Below are 18258 nucleotides of genomic sequence, written 5' to 3'. Positions count from 1 at the left end.
ATATATATATAAAGCTAAAAATCTATACAGATATAGATTTTCATGAAAACAGCTGGAACTAAAATATCTATGCCCTAAACTTTAAATACATATATATATTTTTTCTATTCACTATCATTATTTTTTACAACGGTAACCACCTCAAGATATGTATTCAAATCACTCTAAAAAATAATAATATGTTAACAATTTCATACAGGGCACAGTACTTCATTCAGAGATCATTTTAGCAAGTTTCCATTTCTGTCATTTATCTAGCAGCTCTTATGAGCCCACAGACTACTTCCTAAAAAAAAGTGACAATGAGATGCACAAGAGACATCTACTTCACGTGCTATTAAGAGGTTACCAATATCTCTAACTCATGAACACAATGGCTTTAGTTTTCCCCTCTGAGAGTTTACTGATGCAAGAAACAGCAACCTCATGTCATTCTCCCGAAAGTCCCTCAGCATCCCTCCTGCAGGAAGATCCCTCCAGTCTGGAAGGAACAGACAGGCAAAAGGGTCAAAATTCGACTTTCAATTAACAGAGATCATCCCAGTTGATTAATCACAGTACATTAAGACTTAACTAAGTTTTCAGAAATATTACATTTAAATGAGGCATATGAGCAATTTTGTAATTAAATATGCACTTGCATACATTTGCAGAAGAGAAAACGAAGCACTGTATAAAGCCAAGTTCAAAATTTTCATTTAATTTTGCTGACATATTAAATGTTTTCTTACATTATTTTATCACTTCATAAATAAATGCTCGAAAAAATACTGTCAACAGACAGAAAAGATTAATTTCTGAATATATATATATTAATTAATTTTAAGAATATATAAGTCAGTGGAGATTTCTGGCTATCAAAATCAAAACAAATAAGAAAACGGCTCTAAGAGATATCTATTGTAACTCTAACAGATAAAATGCAACAAAAGTTATGAAAGCAAATTAGCCTAAAAATCACAAACTGACCAATTTTGCCTGTCTCTTGCCTAAAAAGGCTTACTGAATATTCAATATAATTTATGGAGAAAATTAAGATTTTAGGGTTGGAGAATTTTTTTATTGAATTAAATTAAATTCAATCTGGCCTGTATGTACATTTTTTTCTTATTTTATGTTAATTCATGTAATTAAATGAAACAAAAATCAAAGGTCTAATACGATTTCTGATCCAGAAATACAATAGGTGAGAAAGTTAAATAGCCATACAGAATCATAATCATATTAAGACTTAAAGCTTCATTATATGTATCAAAGTAAAGAATAAATTTTTCTTTGTAGAACATTAAAATGTTCTCCTCTTTTACTAGTGTGCACTGTAAAGGTGCAAATTAAAAAAATTTTTTTTTATTATGGTTCCATTAAGAACATTGAACAGAACCTTTGCATTTCCACAAAAGGTTCTCCATAGTCAAACACGATTCTTTACATTATTAAAAGATTCACTACATTATTAAAAGGTTCTTCATATTAAGAAAAAAAACAATTTATTTTAAGAACTGCTCACTGAAAGTTTCATTGAGGAACCCAGAATGGTTCTTCATTTTAGAACCTTTATTTTTAAGAGTATAAAACCTTTTTAAGTTCCCAGAACCTTTATGTGAAGTCAAGTGTATAATGCATTTATAGTAGTTCATATAATTACTGCTCCACATAACTGCATCTCATATCGAATAAAGGAAAGTCTGGAAAGTGTCAAGTGTCAATTTTTTTTCCCTGAAACTTCTCACTTCTGCTTTTGACAACATCAGCGGCCTGAAGTTTTTGTACATGTGGTGAGTCTCTCGGATTCAGAAATAGCCTCTCTGGTCAGCGTTCATGTTCAGGCGATTCTTCAGGCAATGGTTTTTTTTAGTGTCTGGCTTATCGCGTTCAGCACAGCGGCAGACCTTGAGTTCCCATCAGCCCATTCTGAGAAATGAATACCCCACCTGCGCATTGAGGGTTAAGGTAACAAGCAACGTTTCACCTTCATGCCAATAATCTTAAATATCATGCTTATAGCATTTAGATTCTTAAATAAAATGTTTCTGATAAAGGCCAACCGTAGGCTAGATGCTCTTTCTATCTTCAGAACTGCTTCTACACCTGTAACATACAAAACGAAGAGTGAAGATGTTAGTTTTTCCCTTTTTCATCAGGATATTGCTTGTATAGAATGTCATACATTTCAGAGGAATTTATAACCAAGCACTAGTTCTTAGAAATCAGAACATGTGATTGGATGTGGGCTATTTTTTAAAAAGCTTTTCATTGCCTTTTAACTGAGTCCTCCAGACTGCAATGCTTGTCTCTAAGGCAACGAAGTTAAGCTTTATCAGTTTTAAAAGGCAACAATTACTGCCTCTATTTGCACCACTTTCAAAACACACACACAAAAATCAATGCAGTCGCAGGGTCTCTTACCGTAGTGTTCTCAAACTTTGGTCCATTCCTCCAGATCTATACATCTTTCTTTTTGTGTATTTAAATTTTTGTGCAAAATAATCATTCTTAATATACATTCTTTTGTGAATGACACTACAAATATGCACCGGTTTAATAATCTTGTCATGCAAGTAGGCCCATTTCACTCAGACCAACCCAAACAAAAAGCGTTTGAGCATTCTAGCAAGCTTGTTCCTTAAAGGGATAGTTCACCCAAAAATAATGAATTACTCCGGGATATTGGTTTGTTTGCACTCAGAGGAAGTGTCAGCCACATTGAAAAAGTTAACAGTTGAAGTAATTTGCGGATTAATGCGTATTGGAGATGCGAACCGTTTAAAATGATTCAGTTCGATTTGGTGAACTGTTTCAAAAAGATCCGGTTACATCGAATGATTCGTTCGCGAACCGGATATCACAAACTGCTTTGTTTTGAACTCTCTTACAACAGACACGGAAGAGAAGATAATGCTGAATAAAGTCGGCGTTTTTGCTATTTTTAGACCACAATGTATTTTCGATGCTTCAGAAAATTCTAACTGACCCTCTGATGTCACATGGACTACTTTGATGATGTTTTTCTTACCTTTCTGGACATGGACAGTAGACCGTACACACAGCTTCAATGGAGGGACTGAGAGCTCTCGGACTAAATCTAAAATAACTTAAACTGTGTTCAGAAGATAAACGGAGGTCTCATGGGTTTGGAACAACATGAGGGTGAGTTATTAATTACATAATTTTGCAAATTGGGCTAACTAACCCTTTAAGTTATTTGTTAAAGGATAAGAAATACTACAGTGTGAAGTAACTGCTTTAGACAAATAAAAAAAGAAAGTCCTTGCATGATGTTGTTTTTAATATGTTTTTTAAATATTTGTATTATTGGCCTGTTTATGATTAGCCTATCTATACCTACAGCATAATTTTAAAATGTCTTGCACATTTTATTTGGGAAATCTCGATCAATTTTTCAATTACAGGTGTTAACAAACTGCCATTTTAAACTTGAATGTGTGAGGCTTCTGGTTTCGTTCACTTCCAGGTATTTCTTATTATGTACTTTCAATTCATCATTATAAACACACTGGTTTGCAGGGCAAATGGTTTTACCGCGCACTGCTGCTACTTAGCGGTTTATGAATCTGAGATCTTGTGCAATCAGAGAAAATATCTTCTGCGTTGCAAGATATTGTGAAAAATACACTATAAATGACTATTTATAACTTATAATATTCCTTTACTATTCGTATATCCCTTAAGTTTGTATTATTCTGGACAATGTTTGTAAGTCGCTTAGCACACATAGGCTACATTACAGAGACGTCTATTTGACGTTTGCATTTACATCTGCAAGACATATATTTTTTGAGTGTTTGCTCATCTACATTATGTCAATGGGACGTTTCCAATCAGATGTCAAATTGACGTTTATTAGTTTTATATGAATATATAAATATTCATTTATATACTTTCAGAAACTGCAAAATGTGAATTATTTTACCAAAATAAGAGGGATCATTCAAAATGCTTGCTATTGTTTATTTAGTACTGACCTGAAAAAAGATATTTCACATTAAATATGTTTACATATAGCCCACAGGAGAAAATAATAGTTTAATTTATAAAAGCGACCCTGTTCAAAAGATTTTTAGTACTGTGTTGTTACCTGAATGATCCACAGCTGTGTGTTTTTGTTTAGTGATAGTTGTTCATGGTTTGTCCTGAACAGTTAAACAACCTGCTGCTCTTCAGAAAAATCCTTCAGCTCCCACTAATTATTTGGTTTCCGTGTATTTGAACCCTTTCCAACAATGACTGTGTGATTTGGAGTTCCATCTTTTCACACTGAGGAAAACTGAAGGACTCATATGCTCCCATTACAGAAGATTCAAAAGCTCACTGATGCTCCAGAAGAAGAAAAAAAAATGCATTAAGAGATTTGAAGATCAGGGTACTAAATGAAACAATATGATATTTAGACAAAATAAGAAACATTTACACATCTCCATCCTGTTCAAAAGTGTTCAAATTAGTGCACTACACCTGTTGAATGCTATGAACGACAAAAACACGGAGAGGCATTAGCATTCCTTTGGAGAAACGTTCTCAAGAGCCAAATAAGGCTCTTATATAGAACGAGCCAGCTGCTGCCTTGCTTGTGCGAATAAATCCAAATAAAAACTCCATTGTTGCATGAAAAAAGTTTTTAATCTGGGGATTTAAAGTGGATCACATGCTCTGACTGAACAACAGCGGCACGAGAGCACGCGCATTCCACAGCAGCCTCTCCAGCATCGTTTGTTTTTCCTTGTCAAGAAACCCGCAAACAGAAAACAGAGTGGGGAGATATCGAGGAAAAGTGGGAAAACGTCATTTTTCAATGCACTTTCGCAGATTCAGCGGTTTGTTTACATAGTAAATCGGACATTTAATCACTGTCGGACATGACGCAGTCCTACAGTCAGCGTTCCCTCGTGGTCCTCGCGTTTTTAGGGATTTTGTCCGCAATAATGTCCGTCTTGTCCGTCATTTTGATCTTCCAGCTCCAAACGCAACAGGCTGTTATAAAGGATTCGTCTCCTTTAGGGTCGAGTGAGATAACAGCTGTGTTAAAGCCCGTTTCCACGGTCCTCTCAGCCTTGTCTCTGACACTCAACTTGAGCTCTGTTATTGTGTGTTTGCTTCACAGCTATTTCGCTACTGAAATATGCCGAGGAGAACCAGATACACAAAGGTAATGGAGAAACTTGCTTAATTAAGTAGACACTTTACCATAGTTAGGTACAGAATTTCAAAACAAATTAAAGCAGACTTTTAGAGCAAAACATTACGAAAAAAGTTTGTGAAGTGATAAAACAGTTGTAAAGCTCTTAATAGAAAAATCATTTGGACTGTTTTTGGTTGTTGGACGTTAGTGGAAGATGTTCATAGTAAATGTGAGAACTTGAGAATTTCTTTAATTCATGAACTAAAAATAACCTCGAGTGATTGAGAGAAACAAAAAAAAAAATGGAGAGAAAAAGAGTTAGCTCTGTAAAAATGCTATGAAGCTCAAATATCCAAGTATTTGGGGGCCACACTTTGTAAATTACATTTAATGGACTTTTGAATTTTACATTGACCTCTAGAACATATTTCTCAGATATAACCCAGGTTTATCCATTTTACAATGTATTTAATATAAAGAACAGACAGAGAAAGACTTGTTGCCAATTCTAGCAGGTCTTCGAAATCAGTTTGTTAGTTTTTGCAAATCGAGGCCCTGCTACTCGTCCACACAAGAAGAAATGATCCCAGCTTTTGCTTATATCCTAAGGGCCGACTGGTTTCTACTGGATAGCAGGGTTGTCCGGCATGTGACCATTGGACTGTTTTGCCTTGGAGTTTCAGTTTACTTAGCTGGTAAGTGCTACACAAAAATCACATGTAAGTCATGTCATGAATTATACTTCAAAACTTTAATCATTAAGTTCAGTATATACACATTTACAGAACAGTTACATTGACCTTATTACAAAAAATGAAGAATTCGTGTGCAAAATGTGTACAAATTGTAACCAAAACTCCAAAAGCAGCTTATAGATATCATATGTCAATACCGAAAGATTTACTTAATTTTTAGTAAGGAAGCCCATTTCTGCCTCAGAATAAAGAAAAACTGTCTTTATATCTTGCAATTGTGATGTTTAATTTATCTCTCATAATGTTAGTTTATTTATTAATGCAATATTAGATCTCGCAATGGCTACTTGCTGCTTTATATTTCCTATATGTGACTTTATATCTCATAATGTGAATTTAAATGTTGCAGTGTTACATTAAACTTCTCTATACAATTTTTATTTTTTTGGAGTTCCACCTTTTTTTTGCGAACTGTGATATTAAATTCCATAATTGTGTAGTCAAATTTGATAATGTTCACTTCACTTCAGTGTTACATTAAATCTTGCAAATACAATTATTTTTCTTTGCAGTGACTTTCATCTCACAGTTTGACTTTAAACCTTGCAAACTGGGACTTTATCCTTTTGTAATTTTGTGATTTGACAATGGGCTTCCATATTTTAGAGTAGCAGTCATCATTAATATGAAGTGGTGGCCACAAGCGAATATGGTATATTGTTTTATCCAGATCTTCATCAGTTTATATCCCAGAGTTGTGCTTTTCTCCTCCATCCTTATGCATGCCATGATCCAAAGCTCTTTTCCTGTGAAAACAACAGTACATTAGTTTATATTCATCATTCAGATGACACAGCATGGAGGTATCTGACATACATATTTCATTTTTTCCCCTCACAGCTATGTCTATTTACATGTTACTGGTGTTTGAAGTTGAGACGGGCATAGCCAGCGTGTGCGTGCTTTCCTCCGGTGTTCTCGTCCTGCTACTTATCGTTATTCACTCCTTAATACGTGCCGCACATACAGCCAAACACTTCCGCAATGAACATGTCCACACCATGTACCACAGCAACCCTGAAAACATCGCTGGAATCCATACGTTGAACCTAAGCACTGCGGAAAAGCCACGGAGGCAGCACAGCTTAGCCAACCAGCACAGCCATTTCATCAACCACGCTCACATCGATCCTAAACCGCAATACTCAGCATCTAACGGCCCTCGCAGTGATAAGGACGGCTACAGTAGCGGTGGGAGCAGATGGACGCACCGGACACTTTCGACAGAGTCCGGCCTGTTTCAAGCACAGACCAAACCCTGGAACGGAGTCAACAGTGAGATGAGATCTGTACTTGCTAGAAAAGCCACGATCAAGGACTCAACTTTAGTATGAATGGTATCACACATCTAGTTTGATGTTAAGATGGGCATTATATAATACAATATGTACTGTCATATATATACACACACATACAGTGTATACACCTAGACACTGGTGGAATAATTCAGATTTTTAGTTTTTTTTTGAAAGAAGTCTATTATGTTCTGTAAGCCTGCGTTTTTTAAACTTTAATATTGTGTAATATTAGTACAGTTTAAATAATTGCTTTCTGTAGGATCATGTGACACTGAAGACAAATTCAGCTTTGCATCACAGATATCTTAAAATAGAAAATAGTTCTTTCAAATTGGAAAAGTATTTCACAATGTTCTTTTTCATCAGATTATTGCATCTTCAATTATTTACATGACATTTAAAGCAAAATATGTAAACATGTATTTTTCATGTATACTTACAGGACAGGTGTTAGAAATCAGACTAATTGTTAAAATGTGATATTACTACTGAAATACTTGAGAATTTTGGTGTAGCTGTAGGATAGTGAATTGTTCTCGTTTTTTTACTAGAAAGACATATTTTGGAGCAGAACAATACAACTATAAAGGTTAAGAAAAATGGCATAATTGAATAACTTATACGAGAAGCTGATCTGAATCGTATTTAAAATTTCTGTCATAAATAATAACAAGAATTACTGAAATTGTGTACATAAACTATCAAATTTACACTAACACTGCATATCTGATGTAGAAAAAAAAACTAAAATGAAGTTAAACTAACCTTGGAGAAAGACTTCCATGAGTCAAGGAGGTGTGACTGAAGTGTGTGTGGGTGTATCATTTGGATTAATTGCAGGTTTCACAGCACTGAAGTGACATGTATGTTTAAAAACAGAAAAGGTGAGCAAATTAAAAGTGAAGCAAACGAGCAAAGAAAATGTACAGGATGTCAATGCCACATTTACATTTAACAGTGACGAGATATATAAAACTACAAATAAATAATAATGCAAATGCATGTAATTGCATTAAAATGGATGGTGACTACAACCTTCGACCCTGTGAGCTGCTGATCTGTTCCTTCAGTGAAATGGTTTGCCGGAGCAGACCATCTATATTCTTGAAATAGAGACTACTATTCGTCATGCTTTTAACTGCACTGAAAGACACACACACACAAGAACAGACATGAAGTACATTTAATAAAGTTCTATATAATGGAAATAATCCAATTGTGTAATGCATATCTTACCTGCATGCATATTCAACGGAGTAGATTGCTCCTTGACTTTGTTCCTCCCAACTCTGCATGTCCGTCTACAAAATCACAATTCATCACTGCACTTCAGTCAACTTGCTAATATGAGAACAATAAATGTAAATATTTTTTTGTTTATAATGCACTTTCTCATACTCCAAGTGCAACAAAAATAAAAGAAAATACAATAAATAACAATGATAAAGCAAAATAAATACATCAGTCTCCAAATTCATAATTACAACACTTAGGTCAACTTGATAATACAATAATATTAGAATTAATTTGATTTATTATGCAAGATTCCCGAATCCAAAGTGCTACAAAAATACAAAGGCAATAAATTAAAATAAAACAAAAATAAAACAAAACATGCATGTCTGTCTAAAATAAATCAGTACAACAATTCAGTGTTTGCTTAAGTAATAATAATTATTCATTTTATTTATAATATGCTTTATCGTACCCAATGCACTAAAAACAGGCTAAATTAAAACACAACATAAGACAATAATATATCATATTTAACATTAGACAATAAATAACAACGATAAAACATAGAACAGAATATAACAAACACCCAGTTAAAAAGCTTAAGTAAAACTATTGAGTGTAGGACATTTTGAAAGACAGTTGCTTGCTTTAACAGGAAATAATATATCAGTGATATATTACACCGTATGGCATTGTTTTCCAGCAAGAATAGTATATTATAGTATTTTATAATTTACTATTATCATTTACAATGTAAAGTGAGATACTTAAGAGAAACTTGTGTGATTCTAATATAGCAGGTCAACTGTTAATCATTCAGGCAAATCTCTTTAAAATAACCTTATTACAGTGTTTATGCAAATGCACTGTCTGCATTACTGCAATATAGGCTAGGGAACAAATGTAACCCATTAAAACAAGGTCACTTACCTTGTGTTGCACGAGCTCTGGTAGGGATCTCCTGACGTGCTCCTGTAACCTATAAAGCGCTATCGACGGTTCATTGGCCAAAACACACATACTCTCTGTGAATTTATCAGTCACTGTAGCAAAAAATAAACCAAACATACAATCAGTATCTCTTCATCAGGTTCATATTAAATCATGTGTAATCTCAAATCAGATAACTGACACGCTTAAATAAGGCGTCTAATCAACTCGGTACTGAAAATTAAATGTTGAAGATAATGTAAACACAACTCGGAATCTATCCATGATACCTCTTTTTACTTTCAACTGCAGTTCTTGATCCTCCATTTTTATTAAATATTAACGTATGATATAAATATGTTTCTGTGTTACCAAAGAGCAGCTGTTTCCCTACAAGTGTGCTTCCAAAACATCATCCGGAGTAACAGCAGGACAATATCTAGTTCCTAGCCACTAGTTCTGAAGATTATGATTCATCTGAGTGAATCGAATCATTTGAATCAGTACACCAGTAAGAATTCATTGAATCATTATTTTTTGGGGGTGGGGGTGTACTAGAACAGGCTCACATACTAGGTTGTTCGAAAAACATTATTTTCCACAAATTTTACATTATTACAACACCTCTCTCCCCACAGCTCGAATAGTTACTGTATCAAATGAAGGCCCGCCTTCTGAAATACGAAATGTGCTGTGATTGGTTAGCTGTGCCAGTGTGTGTTGTGATTGGCTCCACTCAGTGCCTGGTCGGGAAATGTCACGCCCCTTACCATAGCCACCTGTGAGCTTCAGTATCAATATGCGTCAGAATCAAATAATTTTGAGCGCGATTTAAACCAATATGATTGTAACCACTCTAAGTTCGTCTGGCTTGGAAAAACTAGTGTCTCTGACATAGTTATAACACTCGTTGACTTGTCTAGCGCAGCTCAACCAGATCTCATCCCATTCATCGATATTTGTGATGTCACAAATCCTGGAAAATATGCGTTGTTGTATGAGTCGTTTGTTGTAGTTTTTAAAAAGTGTTTTGTGTTAAATTAAAATATCTCTTTTTGAAGCGGACTTTGAACCATGCAGATCTTTTTTATGCTCAAACAACAACATTACAGACTAACTAGAATTGAAAAAGTGAAAAAGCATAACACCCTTAAGGAGTGAACTAAAACGATTCCTGAAAAGATTCGTTCAAACCCCAGACTCGTTCACGAAACCCACTTCAAACTGGTGTCCCAACTCTAATTGTTAAAAAAAAAAAGATGCGATTAATTTTGCAGCCAAAAGTAAGATACATATTAGGAGAAAAGTAGCTTACTGTTTCATACATCTCTCAGTAGACTTTGAATCTGCGCTATTTCAAAGCACTTGCAAGACTTCAATTTCAGTTTCACTTTGGCAACCGAATCAGGAAACAAAAAGCAGCACATAGCCTACGATCACACGAACCTGTCAAGTTTAAGATCATGTAAACACTCGAAGGTAAGATTCTCATAAGTCATCTTTTGTTATTTTATATTAGCATTATTAACTTATTCTGCATAATAATTGGCGCTAACCTTGTTAATTAGTTAGTTCTTTATATTTTCTATATTGCGTACATTTAAAGCAGGTGTAATGATAAGTGATTATGGAAAACCGAAGTGATGAAAATGCAGTAAACCACTCGACCACTCTGACAAATAAACAACGGGGGAATGAGGTCACAGTTCGACCCGCCACTTTAGACAGTGAGTCTGCCACCTCCTCCTATATATATATATATATATATACTGTGAGCAGATTTCCGTGCAGGCATCTAATAGTCTTTTTAAGTGTAATTATGTCTTGCAGACCTCTCAATTCATCAGCTGGCAGCCCATGGAGAGATTTCACAACTGGAGTTATATTTATCCAAAGGTATCAATAAATATAATTTAAAACACTTGCTGATATAAATAAATAATGGCATGCATGCATAAATAAGCAAATAAATCAATGAATGAATGAATAAATATGTATGTATATATATATGGGTTATCTTGCAGACAGTTCTCTACTTAACAGTCAAGATGAGCGAGGTTTCACACCATTAATGTGGGCTGCTGCATTTGGAGAGATAATGATGGTGGAGTTCCTCCTTCAGAAGGTGAGAAAGACACATTTTTTTGTAGCCACTAAGTTTGGACTAATATATATATATATATAATTTATTTTATATTATATCAGGGAGCTGATCCAAAAACACTTGCTAGAGAACGAGAAAGTGCCTTGTCTTTGGCCAGCGCAGGAGGATTTGCCGATATTGTTGATATTCTCCTTCAACATGGTGTCGATGTTGATTCCTATGACTGGGTATGAGCAGTTTATTTATTTGGAAAATGTTGGTAAAACTTTACAAATACAAAATACACTAACATTATATACTACAGAAACATGTTCCAAATCTAAAATCTTTCTTACTTTCTAACAGAATGGTGGGACCCCTCTTTTGTACGCAGTTCGTGGGAATCACACAAAATGTGTTGAAGCTCTCTTAAGTAAGTCTTCACAATATTCGTGCATTTTAACATTTGTGATAATGAATTAAAGGTAAGTCTGTGTTTAGGATGTGGGGCAGATATCACGTTTGAGGCAGACTCTGGCTACAGTCCTGTTGCTCTCGCTGTTGCATTAGGCCACAAAAAAGGCAAGAGTCATTCCCTACTACACTATATTAATACAACGAATGATACATTTTAATTGTATTAATGAATAACTTACAAGTCTTTCAACTTACTTGCAGTGCAAAAACTGCTTGAAGATCATATTTTGAAGCTCTTCCGGGAACCAGTTTCAGTGTCTGAAAACACATGAAGCTGAGGACTGGTCTTACAAGACCTAACAATAATCCTGCATATTTTACAGCTTTATTTTGACATAGGAGATGTAAAAGAACAATCGTTTTTGTATTATTATAATTTTTTTTTATTAAAAAACATTTTTACCAATGTGTAGTTCATGTGTTTTGACTTGATGTGAATATAATCCATAAAGTCTCTGTAGAAAGAAAGGAAATGAGAGCAAAAGCAACATCCGTTCATGCTTTTCCTGCGAGTAGTTGGAAAAAAATTCCTCATCCAGAGGTGAAAGCAAGACAAGTTGTTTGGCATTCCCGCCTCTTCATACTGTACTTCCTCTTTGTCCTTTTCTCAAAACATTACAAAAACTTTCCCCCCAGGATATCCAACATGTAAACAATTATTCTTCCAAAAAAGTCAGCACTGTTTTCAAACACTATTTTCAGCCTCTGAACCAAAGGGGCATCTTGAATGGGAAAACTGTGGGTGAAGAATCAAGGATTTGATAAGCTTGGGATAAACTGAAGACATGGGCAATTTGACCATTGGCCAGGAAAAGAGAGGAAAAAAAGAAGCTGTAGAAGGTTACTGTACTAGAAAACTCCACTGACTGTAAGGGACTTCAGAAGACACTCAATCTGAGAAAATATGTGACTATATACATGCATGTATCCAAGCGGATGCAAAAATAACAAAAGGTGGTGATTACTGAAGGTACAATAATGAATAATATTGCAAATATCTGGAAGGATATTTGTAGACAGTTGTTGTCCTCTGGATAGAAGTCTACAATATGTTTAAGATCCTCTTCTTTGGCAGAACCTGTACAAAACAAACATTTTAAATGTCTATTATTAATTTTTTATCGCTTTTTAATAAAAATTGTTGGTCGTCATAGATATGATGCCTTGGGCTGCAGTTCAACACAGTGATGTTTTTTTTTAGTGGTGAATAAAACTAAGTTTACCCATGAATCATTAATGAATGATTCAATGGTTCACACATTAATGCAGTCACTTGTTTTGTACACGAAAGAATACGTTTTTTTTTTTTAAACTAATCTGTTGAATATGATTCAAAAGACTCAATAAAAGCAATTCATTTTGTGCCACATGGCTTAACTATGTAAACTGCAGAAAGTGTCAAACTAAAATGCGTAAAACTATATCAGATTAAAAAAAAAATCATAATAAGGCAAGGAACATGTATTAAGACAGCAAATATGGTGTCTTTATTGGGGGGGGGGAAATTAATAAAATTTCAACTAAAATAAAATAAAATATAAAAATAAGTTCACGGAATTATTCGCAATGCTTCATGGGAGTGGGCGGTAAACGTTAACCTACAGGCTACTTAAATCTTTCTTAGAAATGACTTAAAATTACAGCAAATTATTCCATTACCATCCCTTAACAACCTCGGAGCTCATGGTAAGTCTATCTTTCAAGGTTTTACCGCTAAACGCTAATATTGTTTGTGTTGACTGACCTTGTAATTTGCAAGATTTCCCTGAAAAGCCTCCTTGGAATTGTAACCTGAGCTCGGACACCTTCACAGGCTGTGGAAACTCCAAGACAACCCACTGGGATTCACCCTGTTTTTAAAAAGAAGTTGGTAAAATGGGTTACGAGCGTGAGAAAACGGCACGGAGCGTCGCACCTGCTCGGCTGAAGTAACGTCACCTGGTCAGAATTCCAGCACGTGTCCTCATTAGAATCAAACATGAACTTCTTTCCGAACTGCTTGACATCCCTGTTCAGCACAGAACTCACCCTGTAGGACAGGAAAACTTCCTTTTATGTTTGAATCTACTGCGTGGTTATAGTATAATAGCCAACAATGTGTTTTACAAAACATGTAGTTCATATAAATATAAATATGGTAGTATTTAGTAGTAAACCCCCACGTTTTTCTACCTGCTTTGCGTGTTGTTACAAATCAATGACTCTGCCATCTTCAGATCGACCTTTCAACTGAGTGTGGGCAGATGAAGGCATGCGTGATTTCACGACAGTGAGGGCAGCGTGTAGCTCGCTTCTCTACCGCTAGATATCAGTGTTACTCCGTTTTCTTACTTGTTCAAGGTTCATGAAACCTACATATCATTTATAAAAAAATCTGTGTAATTATCATAGACTGTATAATTATCCACAAGATAACTGCAGTGTCCATTTTAGGCTCTATTCCGTGTGAACAATACAGAATTAAAACAAATACGATATTTCTTCTATTTTTTTTTCTTCTAAAGCGTAGTTAGAAATAGGATACCGCTGTTTAAAATGCAGAAGATTTCTTTTGATGCTGATGTCAAAGTATGCGCATCCAAACTCATTATTTTTAGGACAATTAAGGTAGAAGCAGCCAAATTAGGCAGATGCCAACATGGATAGGTTGCACGTCATGCCTTGATACTTGGAAATTAAATATGAATATGACTTGGCTGGGCTAACATTAAATTCCAGTGTGGATACTGCTTCTGCTTTATTTTTATTTTTATTTTTTTTTGTATTATACATCATTTTGGTACTGTGCTATCACTAGATGACAAAAATCTTGAACCTGAAGCAAAACCTGGTTAGAAATACAGACTTCAGGCCTGTTTATTAATTATTTAATTCCTTTTCAAATGTGTTTGTGTATTTGTGAGACTTCACAGAAAATCAACTCTTGTCTCATCTTGCAGCAGTTGCAGCTTTAATCTAAAACTGAGGAGTTGGCTATTTTGGGAATACATGTTTGTTCTTCCTGTAAAAAGGAGCACGATCAGAGTGAGAGTGATTGATGAGATTATAAATAAGCTTTTCCAGGTCTTGCTTGTTTGATTGGTCTCAAGATTATGAGCAGATTGGCCCAATGAAAGATTGCAAATTACATTACAATCTCAAGATTACAATTCAATTTCAGCTCAATTTTTAACCAAACTAAACTTCCAGCTGCATTAATTTAATGCGTTAGTTTAATGTTCGTTTATTTAATTCAGGTAGACTTCTGGTATCGATTCAGGTCAACCAAGGGCAGAGTAGCTAAAAACAACAATCCCAGCACAATTAAATTGTTCAATATTTCACTTAATTTGTTTGTGCAGAAGAAAATCAATATTTAAAACCGATTACCTTAAGAGTTCTAGTAATTCTTAGGGTGTACATTATGGTGAATACACTGTTAACTTACTCTTTAAAGTTCTCACTTGTGATTGTTTTCATATTATGTTTTTGCGTTTCCGTGAACTGTGCTGATTCTGATTTGCAGCCTCTGCAGTTTTTAATCATGTTACTGTTTAATTTAATGTGCTTGCAATGTCACACTTCATTCCAGCTCAAGTACGACTCATTTTTAACCACTTTATTAGGGAAAATTGTATGAGGAACTCTTTAATTCTTTCTAATAGATTCTATTCTTTTTTTTGTATGTTTTTTTTCTGAGAGAGAAATGCCCAATTGAGGCTTGGTTTAGCTAAAGGTCAACTATAATTGTTTTATGTGTGACCTAACAGGTCAAGATTTCTTTGAAAATCAACAGCAACAAAAAAAGATTTTGTCGATTCCAGCACAGGATTGGTTAGTAAAGCTTTTAAGGCGGGGCTTAGTTCTGTTGCAAGGTTGCAGTCATGTAAAGTGTTGCCAAGTTGATTTTTACTGGGGGGATCCCAACTGAAAAGCGATCGGGCTACTTTTGAGCTAGTTTTGAGTATCAATTGGGCTGATTTTGCTGTGGAAACCTGGCAACCATGGTCCTGTATAGCCATTTTACAGTGAAATTCTATTTATATTTTTATTCTATTCTAACAATCACCAGTCAAAGGATGATATATGGATGGGATTTCTTTTTGCATGCCATTGGTTGATATAATATTCAAAGCCAACCGACTACTCTGAATGCCATTTGATGTGCCACAAGGCACTCTGTTCTTTAATAAGCTGAAAATGCCTCCAAATAGAAGACACATCTGTTTGCTCTGGAGCAATTAGATGTGTCTGAGCTGTTCCATGGTTTTTGGCAAGCTCGCACTTGTCCCCGGCAACAGAATTTTCTGCTTCAATATTAGCGCGACTCATAATTAAATCCTTTAGGAGCGAAGCGTTTACATAATATGCTCGGCTGCTTCCGATGCAAAGTGCAGTCGCTTATCCTTTATTCGCTTACAGCTGCAAGCAAAAGATTTTGATTATTGTCTCTCTTCCAGTCTTAGAGAGGTTGGCAGTCATTATTCAAGGTGAACATACGTGCTCCTGCCAGCACTAAATTAGAAGAAAGATTGATGGACGGGGGGTGGGGGGTGGTTGACAAGACAAGGAAATATTTAAGTTTGTTAAATAGAATGCTTTCAGTTGCTAATGGACGTTTTAGTCTTTTAATGGTGATGTTATAGGGAAATTAACTTTAAAATGTGTGTCAACTAACTTTGTGCTTAGTAGGTGCATATTTGCTATTCATTTGGTGAAAGCAGTTTTCTTCCTATTGGAGGGGAAAAAAGCACAGGCAAGATCTTGTTAACACCTCTTTTTTGTTTCTTTTAAACGGGAATGAGACTAATTGGAGGAATATTTTGGGTTCAATACACGTTACGCTCAATCAACAACAGCATTTGCGGCCTAATGTTAATTTTGATTCGATTTTTTGTTGTTGTTTTCTTTAGAAAAGGGATACATTGAAATTAAATTAACATCATGCCTTATTCTGAGATAAATTTTCACCCTGAATATTTCTTTAAATCTCCTATTTCTTTGTTTTTGATCCTGAGAAAAGACTTCATCTTACACATAGTTTTAACCCAGAGGAGAAATCTTTTGCTCAACTGGAGCAATGTCAGCTTCGTCTCTGCAGCATAACTGCAGGGCTTCCTATCACCTATTGGCAAATGACAGACCTCAGCAGTGTTGTCCTGTTGTCAGGCCATAGCACTTTGTCATGGTGCCTTGTGAACAGAGCAGTAAATCCCTTGGCTATTGGTTCTACTGTAAAAATGACCTGCATCAGCAGAGTTTGTGAAGTGTGCCCACTTTGGTTTAAATACTCCACTGGCGCTCAGCCTAAATCGCCAAAGGTCTAGTAGAAGAGCGACTGCTATATTGGAAATTTTTCAATGCTGTTTTTGGGACTAGTTAGGAGCTCCCGCTTTGAGCTGTCTATCTAGACAGGATTGTTAGTGACCATGAAGAAGCAGCATCTATGGAAGCTTGTTTCTGCCATAGAATTGCAAAAATAAAAAAATAAAATAAAAAAAACGTAATATCAGCTTTTTAGCTTACAGTTCTGACCTTTTTCTTCGAAGTAGTGAATTGTGAGGAAAAAGTTTGAGGGGAAACTCAGAATGGCAAAATATAACCAGTTACTTATTGGTTTGTCTTTAATGCAAAAAAATAAAAAAAAAAATAACAAAACAACAAAAATAAATAAATAAAAATGCTAATGTCGAGTTTATATCTTGAAGTTCTGATTTTAACATATCAATTATTTTTTATTTTACATTTTTTGGTTTTTCGCCACATAATAAAAAGTTATGACTGTTATAGTTTATATCTCGCTATTTTGAGTTAATATACAATTTCTAACAATTGCAAGCTTATATTACAATTTTGAACTGGAGTTTTTGTGAAAAGTTCCAATTGCCTTTATTATTTCTAGATTCTTATCCCGTAGTCGAAACAAGCTTCCATATTCTCTTGATGCAAAAAGAAAAGAAAAAAATTACCAAAATTATAATAGTTACATTTAGTTATGCACCTGCTATGCATGTTTTTTTTATGCTTATTTGAATATTATTTTGTTTGCTGTGTTAGTTGTGGTATTAGGTTCCATTTTAGTTAGCATGCCTTGGAAGGCAGTTGCCTGCCTGGGATGTAGACACCAATACAGTTCACTGGGATTGGAACAAAACTTCAGCGAGCCCTCATGCCTTTAGTTATTTTAGAATTCATGGAAGTTACCGACTAGGACATAAGAGGTCATTTGTTGTCATGGTGATTCAATTTGCGTGTTGTTAAACCCTTCGCGTGGTGCATGGGAGTAAGAAATGTGTTGCAGATCAAATGAAAAATAAACATCTAGAGTGCAAATTAAATTAATATGAGTGCCATTTCAAAGCA

The 18258-nt window shown here is 35.0% G+C and overlaps 4 protein-coding genes across 6 annotated transcripts; 2 read left to right on the top strand and 2 right to left on the bottom strand.

The window, feature by feature from the left end:
• Nucleotides 1-4671: 4671 nt before the first annotated feature.
• On the top strand, nucleotides 4672-7379 carry tmem221 (transmembrane protein 221). Its single transcript, XM_059569455.1, has 3 exons — nucleotides 4672-5164; nucleotides 5747-5832; nucleotides 6733-7379. Exons 1-3 carry the CDS (start codon nucleotides 4875-4877, stop codon nucleotides 7224-7226), a joined length of 870 nt encoding a protein of 289 aa, XP_059425438.1. The 5' UTR covers nucleotides 4672-4874; the 3' UTR covers nucleotides 7227-7379.
• On the bottom strand, nucleotides 5720-9797 carry borcs8 (BLOC-1 related complex subunit 8). Of its 2 annotated transcripts, XM_059569459.1 has the most exons (7): nucleotides 9647-9797; nucleotides 9357-9469; nucleotides 8427-8491; nucleotides 8226-8333; nucleotides 7956-8041; nucleotides 6444-6638; nucleotides 5720-5824 (listed from the first exon to the last, which is right to left on the bottom strand). In XM_059569459.1, the coding sequence occupies exons 1-5, from the start codon at nucleotides 9681-9683 to the stop codon at nucleotides 7978-7980; spliced, it is 387 nt and encodes a 128-aa protein (XP_059425442.1). In that variant the 5' UTR covers nucleotides 9684-9797; the 3' UTR covers nucleotides 5720-5824; nucleotides 6444-6638; nucleotides 7956-7977. The 2 variants fall into 2 exon arrangements, with proteins under 2 accessions (XP_059425442.1, XP_059425443.1); XM_059569460.1 differs by lacking the exon at nucleotides 7956-8041 and having other exon boundaries at nucleotides 5723-5824.
• An 812-nt stretch (nucleotides 9798-10609) lies between these two features.
• LOC132159832 (DNA-binding protein RFXANK-like) lies at nucleotides 10610-12272 on the top strand. Of its 2 annotated transcripts, XM_059569457.1 has the most exons (8): nucleotides 10610-10835; nucleotides 10963-11083; nucleotides 11187-11252; nucleotides 11381-11481; nucleotides 11562-11687; nucleotides 11806-11872; nucleotides 11941-12021; nucleotides 12118-12272. In XM_059569457.1, the coding sequence occupies exons 2-8, from the start codon at nucleotides 10984-10986 to the stop codon at nucleotides 12186-12188; spliced, it is 612 nt and encodes a 203-aa protein (XP_059425440.1). In that variant the 5' UTR covers nucleotides 10610-10835; nucleotides 10963-10983; the 3' UTR covers nucleotides 12189-12272. The 2 variants fall into 2 exon arrangements, with proteins under 2 accessions (XP_059425440.1, XP_059425439.1); XM_059569456.1 differs by having other exon boundaries at nucleotides 10966-11083; nucleotides 11941-12171.
• Nucleotides 12273-12275: 3 nt separating this feature from the next.
• LOC132159833 (nuclear receptor 2C2-associated protein) lies at nucleotides 12276-14226 on the bottom strand. Its single transcript, XM_059569458.1, has 5 exons — nucleotides 14089-14226; nucleotides 13855-13945; nucleotides 13661-13766; nucleotides 12927-12994; nucleotides 12276-12654 (listed from the first exon to the last, which is right to left on the bottom strand). Exons 1-5 carry the CDS (start codon nucleotides 14124-14126, stop codon nucleotides 12532-12534), a joined length of 426 nt encoding a protein of 141 aa, XP_059425441.1. The 5' UTR covers nucleotides 14127-14226; the 3' UTR covers nucleotides 12276-12531.
• Nucleotides 14227-18258: the final 4032 nt, after the last annotated feature.

The sequence above is a fragment of the Carassius carassius genome, chromosome 16 (assembly GCF_963082965.1).
Source record: "Carassius carassius chromosome 16, fCarCar2.1, whole genome shotgun sequence".
Taxonomy (NCBI): Eukaryota; Metazoa; Chordata; class Actinopteri; order Cypriniformes; family Cyprinidae; genus Carassius; species Carassius carassius.
Note: the sequence above shows the minus strand (reverse complement) of the source record. Positions and strands in the feature narration are given on the sequence as shown.